The sequence below is a fragment of the Gymnoscopelus microlampas genome (assembly GCF_963454915.1).
Source record: "Gymnoscopelus microlampas genome assembly, chromosome: 13".
NCBI classification, from domain to species: domain Eukaryota; kingdom Metazoa; phylum Chordata; class Actinopteri; order Myctophiformes; family Myctophidae; genus Gymnoscopelus; species Gymnoscopelus microlampas.
The window spans coordinates 19,458,402-19,465,324 of NC_139950.1; the positions used below are offsets into that span (position 1 = coordinate 19,458,402).

General features: G+C 41.1%; 1 protein-coding gene across 1 annotated transcript; it reads left to right on the forward strand.

The window, feature by feature from the left end:
- The first annotated feature begins 1,918 nt into the window (after positions 1–1,918).
- On the forward strand, positions 1,919–6,353 carry pcbd1 (pterin-4 alpha-carbinolamine dehydratase/dimerization cofactor of hepatocyte nuclear factor 1 alpha). Its single transcript, XM_084076534.1, has 4 exons — positions 1,919–2,002; positions 3,054–3,185; positions 3,280–3,360; positions 5,389–6,353. Exons 1-4 carry the CDS (start codon positions 2,000–2,002, stop codon positions 5,479–5,481), a joined length of 309 nt encoding a protein of 102 aa, XP_083932660.1. The 5' UTR covers positions 1,919–1,999; the 3' UTR covers positions 5,482–6,353.
- The last annotated feature ends 570 nt before the right edge of the window (positions 6,354–6,923 follow it).

Genomic DNA, 6,923 nt, shown 5'->3' on the forward strand with positions numbered 1-6,923 from the left:
TGCATTAGGGATTGAATAATATCAGATTTGGGTGTGTTTTGATTATATTGCAATAGGAAAGGAAATGTGTTTTTACATGGCAGAGAGAGAGAGAGAGAGAGAGAGAGAGAGAGAGAGAGAGAGAGAGAGAGAGAGAGAGAGACACACACAGATGATCATGGCATATTGCCAATTTGGATCCACTGCATAGGATCTAGAACTCTATGCATGGGATCATAGAGTTATAGTATAGCATAGGATCCACTGGGGGTCCAAATTAAATGTAGGTCCTACTGGGGACCGAAAATCCAACAACTTCCTTTCAGCCTTTGCCCTATCCAAGATCCCACCATAGCGGAAGCGCTGAAGCCCATGCATTCTCATTTCCCTACTCATTCAGCCATTTAATAGCTTAACGTTGATTAGTTGTCACACACCCTCTCTCTCTCTTTTCATTTCATTAACTAGTTCATTTCCCTGAGCACTCCCTGTGACAGTCTCACAGAGAGCTACAGTACACTCATTAACCTTTGACATGAACTGTGGTGGAGCCCAGCTATGGACAGTGCTGACTTTAGAAAAAAGGGACAAATCTGCTTTTTCATTGCATGCATCCCCTCCCCTAATTATGTCTTTTCAGTATACAGCATCTGATTGATTAAATACTTTATTATCAGTTTGCAAAAAAATCACAGAAAGTACGTTCTATAGACGGGTTTCCGAGCGACGTCATCACAGAGCAGAATGCGCAATCTGCGCATGCCTGGGGGTGGAAGGCGCGTTCGAAAATACAGCCCTGAGCGGCAGTGAGCGCACTGGCCAATACAAACTAATAGGCGAGTGTGCTCCGGTGCGTAATTTCCAAACGCACCCATAGGCTTCCCCCCGCAGCTGCGCGGTCATATTCCTCTCAATGTTTACTAACAGGAAACCTGTCTATACAAAAGGATGCTAAAAGGATAAACCCAAGAAAGCACTATGGATTGTTTCCATTGGGGTCCGGTATTCATCTTTTATCTTTATGAGTTCATGAATCATGAACAATACAAAATGTGCGTTGTAATTATTGTTTGAAAAATATATAGTGAGCAAATCACTTTCTTTTACAGAGGCCAGCCACAAACATAACTTACACATTTGTGTGCAAATGATTCGAAGAGAAGATATTATCACAACCGCTTCTGCTGAAAGGAGGCTGGTGCAATCAGCGAGGATTTCTATTCAGGCATTCATTTGGGCAGCTGAAATACCTGATTTATGCTCCGTCGTACAACGGTGACGCGTGCCGAAAATAGCAGATCTGGAAGCCCACAACGCGTCGTGGTAGCGACGCTTTGTGGGCTTGCAGATCGGCTATTTTCGTAGCCATGGATCACACGACGATCGTCTGTCAGGACTGACATGGCGAAACTTCAACCTGGTGTTTGCACTTTCTCTCTTTTTGGCCCGTACATCTACGTAAACGTTCAAATGTTAAATATAAAGTGCTTACCCCATGGCCAAGGATGTTACAATTGTGTACGGGTCGGGTCCTTAGAAGTACCCGTATCATCCGTATTGTTGAATAAAAAGCATTTTAATCCGATCGGTGGCTATGTTCTTCGTATTTTCGCCATGCTTTCAACTACCTTATCCTATCGGTTGGGGGGTGTATTGCACTCTGATACATTATAACTCTATAAAAAATGGCCAGCCGATCAAATTAAAAGGCTTTTTATTAAACAATACGGAAAATACGGGTACTTCATAGGACTCGTACATAATTGTAACATCCGTGGCCATGGTATAAGCACTTTATATTTGAAATATGAACGTTTACGTAGATGTACGGACTAAAAAAGAAGAACATGCAAACACTATGTTGAAGTTCATCCATGACTGTCATATAATATATGACAGTCATGTTTCAGGGCTACTATTTTCAGTGCTTCGACACCCATGCAGGAGAGAACACAGGCAGCACACTAGCCTCGGCGCTGAGCCTTCATTCAACAGGAGAGAGAATACTAACTCTACAGACATGGTGAGTGAGAGCCTGATAACCACACATCTGTTCACAACTGCATACTGTCGATGTGGTCAGGGTACTAAAGTATGCACTGCTAGATAAGATGGGATTTGTATTGCAAATTGACAATCTTGCTATCATGATAAATGGTTATAATATTGTACTTTGACAGAATAAAATGCTTAATTTCAGCACAGGGATAATTACATAGCCTATATGTGAGTTTTAACCTGTGTGGTCAAAATGTGGGGGCAAAGTTGCTGTCTTTGCAACTGAAAATCACGTTTACTGTAATGTTATTTAATGTTAAACGGGGGACGTTATACAACATTGCCTTGTGTTGAGCAAATAATTGTTTTGAATGTCTTGTGACCACCAGCCATTGTATGACATGAAGAGATCAGGGCTCTTATTGTCTGTCCTGTCAACGCTTCACTGATACAGCAGATTATAGCCTGTTGCTATGATACCTGTTGATGTCATCCTGTCCCCGGTATCAGGGGACAGGGGACAGGCTTTGGTTGTGACATCTGTTTGCGCTGCGTCTGTTGGCACAACATCCACGTCTGTTCATTTGCTTTGTAGCACTTCATTCTCTTTGCACTCTACTTACTTGACCATTTACCCTGTCCTGTATTGACTATTATAGGGTTCATGCCATTTAGTCTGATGTTGCACTTTGTAAGTCGCTCTGGATAGGAGCTAAATATACCTGTACTACATTATGAATATTTCAGAATGAACCTATGCCCTCTTGAACATGAAAAGAGGTGACATGTGCCTCCCTGACAGACTTATGAAAATGAGCACAACGGAATTCTAACCATGTGATACTGTGTCATGTGTGTCAAGAATCATGATTAGAAATTCCACTTAAGAGACCTGGCTGTAGTTTGGGGGGGGGGGGGGGGGGGGGGAGAAAAAGGCCCCACCCCCGTTTTTTAAACCAGGAATGTTAGCATGTTATTGTTTCCAGATGGGTTCCTCTGCAACCAATCACAGTTTGTATTTGTGAAACTGCCCCCCATTCAAATTGGTAGAGCAATGATTTCTGATGTTCCCTCAGGCCGGAAAAATCCAGGGTTTGACAGAGGAGGAGAGGGCGCACCTCCTCCCCCTGTTACGCAATGCCCAGTGGGTGGAGGTTGGGGGACGAGATGCCATTTACAAAGAGTTCATCTTTAAGGATTTCAATCAGGTACTTCATTATGATGTGTGGTGTCAATATCTAGTCTACACACCAGACTGGTGCAGTCTGTTAACTTTGGAATATACTCTCCTGTCTTTTATAGGCTTTTGGCTTCATGTCAAGGGTTGCTCTACAAGCTGAGAAGATGGATCATCATCCTGAGTGGTTTAATGTCTACAATAAGGTATACAGTACATACATTTTCATCTGTGTTATTAGTCTTTGTCTGGTCCACCTGTCATGAATCAGTTTAGCTGGTAAAATAGTGAACTTGGCAGTAGTGCTGGACAACACAATCTAAAATCATGGTATTAGGTTTCACAATGATGCATTTGTGAAACTTTACAATGATTTCAAACATCTTAGTCAGCTGTTTCACCTTGCCCTGGTCTCCTCACCATCACAATAATTAACTAGAAAAAGTGCTCCTCGGAGCACAAGTCTCCGCCAGCAGACTTGTGTTGGGAATGTTCTAATTCTTACAAAAAATAGAACATGTTACTGTGTCATAGTAACATGACACAATGTCTGTATAAGTGTCCTATCCGTCCTGTCTGTATAAGTGTCCTATCCGTCCTGTCTGTATAAGTGTCCTATCCGTCCTGTCTATGTAAGTCCTATCTGTCCTGTCTGTGTAAGTGTCCTATCTGTCCTGTCTGTGTAAGTGTTCTGTCTGTGTAAGTGTCCTATCCGTCCTGTCTGTGTAAGTGTCCTATCCGTCCTGTCTGTGTAAGTGTCCTATCCGTCCTGTCTGTGTAATCGGTTCATCGGTTTGCAGACAATGATTAGCTTCTTCAGTTTGCATAATAAGAGTTAGTTGCACTGTGTCATTAACTGTGATCTCAGTTTGTACTGGAATGTACTGTTCTTGATTAATCCTGTCTAAGCTATTTATATTACATATTGTGATGACACCAGTGTGTCTACATAATGTATTGCTCCACCATTTCTCAGCCATTTCGTGATTATTCCTGTCTTACCTCACTTTGAAAGAGGCTAAGACTCTTTCAAAGTGACACATGTATTTATAGGCCGCTATACGTCACTAGCCAATCAGATCACACTATTTCACCGTATTGTCACGTGTCATGTGAGGCTTGACCAATGTTAGCTTGGCCGAGGGGGGGGGGGGACGGAAAGTGAAAACATAGTCTCCTGGCGGAGACAATTATTAGTTAATAATCAGAACATTGAACAAGCCATCTCCCCAACCATCAAGCACAATACAAATCAGAGGCCATAACATATTATTTGACCAAAGATATGGCACAGATGAACACAATGAGCAACAAAGGCATTAAAAGCTATATCCGTAAGTTTTCATTCAAGTCAGACAATCTCCATTGTCTGACTCTCTCCTGATGGAGAAGCCATTGCAACAATGCCTAAACTACTATAAAAATGACAACACATGTCAACACATGTCCTAGTGTACAGCCAGGTGTCCAACAGCACACCAGGCTCGAAATGTATCAATGGAAGAGTAGGGACACCACCTCCAACCACTACAAGTGTGCTAGTTATATTGTATTAACATACTCTACCAGACTGTACAGATTGGTTAAATGTTTCCTTTATAAAGTCTCAGATTGAAGCTTTAAAATTATAAAATGTCCCCACCCACACCTTAAAAAATGAAATCCTAATTGTGAATAATACTAAGCAAAGTAATCAGGATTATTATCGTGCAGCCATATTTGGCAGGTAGATTTGGGGAATCATGAGATCACAAGATACACATGTACTGTTGAGCTTCCCCTGCCACAGCATTTCAATTCTTACCACAATCTCCTTGCCCTGCCTGGCTGCTGCCCACTCTCTCTCTGTAAAGAAACCAGGGGCCAAACAACACTGTCCAAGATGGGTAAAGACAACCATAGAACAATAAACACATAGCCCACAAAATGTAGCCTACATTTTTAATTACTTTGGGCAGCAAAACAATTTGTGAGTGCTTCACTAATTGGCATTATACAGTAACCAACACCTTGTCATACTTTGCAAATTCATAATATTTCACCATAATGTATTTGTGGGCTGTTGTACAAGGGGGGTTGCAAACCCACATTACGCCCTGACCCCTGTGGCCAATAGATAATGAAGTTCATTCTAATCCTCCCTTGATGATTGCGTTGTTTTCCTCTCCATTATTGCACTTCATTCTGTATTTGAGCCCTCTCAAATCCCCTTACCACTTTATATGCTCTAACAGGTCCAGATTACACTCAGTACACATGATTGTGGGGGACTGTCCCAGCGTGACATCACTCTGGCGACGTTCATAGACCAAGCATCACTCCTCTGAGGCCGGCCCGGCTCAGAGGTGGTTTCAACAGGGGAATCCTGAGTGCTGTGCTTCACTGGTTCAACCATTTGGACGAGACTCAACATAATCCAAAGATTGCATATAGTATCTGTTGGTCCAGCCCCCATCTGTGATCTCACACGTCACTATAGCCTGGGATGAGGTGCAGTGATGGGCAAAGTCAGGGTTTGCTTTACTGGGGAAATGGGGGGGGGGGGGTCCATGCCTCTGCTTTTGATACCCCCCTCATTCATTTTTATCAGCGTTGGGGATACGTTTTTATCCCTCCTTCTGGTTAGACTGAATTAAAAAACATGCATTTCCTTTTAGGAAATGTAGACTGTCTTATATGTTTGATATTTATGTTTGATAATATCACATTTCAACCATTTCATAACCATTTTCTAAATGTGCCAATTATTATTTTTGATTAAAAAAGTATAGGGTTCAAGTGGTTAAGAAAATGTCAACCCTTTTTCTTTTTTTTTTACTAATCGAACCCTGTTCAAGGTCACAGATGGGGCTACTGTAGATCATGTTTAAACAGTGTTTGAATGAATAGCAGTTGTGGTGTGATGTTAAAATTCCAAAGTGTTCTTGTCAGTGGTGTCCTGTTTATTGACTGGAATTGACTAGGCAAAGGAAAAATGCACATTTCAAATATTCTCCATTATGAAGTAAAATCAGGACCACATAAAATGGTGTATGATTATTTCCCAATCAACCATTCCACTTTTTTTACAAGGTGCATATACAATGCTAAAACTGTGCCTTTCTGTTAGACATAATCACTGTGTCTACACTGTGCTTAATGTTGTTCAAAGTGGTACCCCTTTCCAGTTTTGTCTATTGAAATAAAAGTCATGGTCAAAGTTGTATTTTTGTCCACCGTTAAGTAGCCAATTGCCAAAAGTAAGCATTTTGTTCCGAACACACACAACCAGCTGTTGTGGAATTACTATTTAAAGGGTGTGTATTTCTATTGTATTTTTGGATTTGAATTGCACAACTATGACCAGTGACCACATGCATTGAAGAGGTGTTCCCTAACTTAACTATCAAACGAGGGATGATTTCCACCCTGCCCACCACAATCATAACAAAACCTAAACGGTTAAAGACTAATTTATACTTTTTGGGACATGAGGTAGAAAATACATTTTTGTTGAGCGATACTTGTCTAAGGCGTTGGGCCAATTATAAATTAGCCTTAATCTTCCATTTTCAAATAATTCATGAAGCAACATTTATAGGTGTAAAAGAACACTGTAAAAGAGCACGTTAACTTGATTAAACCAAATCCCTGGAAGTACAGAGAACAGACATCAGTACACATCAAAATCCAGTGTTAATTTAAGTTAGGTAGGGTAAGAGATTTTCTTTGGTTAAAAGGCTCTACATTTTGATTGTACTCACTCATTGCTATAGTGTTAGTTCAGTAA

What these genes read in the sequence shown, in the direction of transcription:
- pcbd1 (XM_084076534.1), top strand. An exon ending in TCTTTAAGGATTTCAATCAG is followed by an intron (nt 3,186 to 3,279) that starts GTACTTCATTAT and finishes TGTCTTTTATAG; the next exon opens with GCTTTTGGCTTCATGTCAAG. An exon ending in GGTTTAATGTCTACAATAAG is followed by an intron (nt 3,361 to 5,388) that starts GTATACAGTACA and finishes ATGCTCTAACAG; the next exon opens with GTCCAGATTACACTCAGTAC.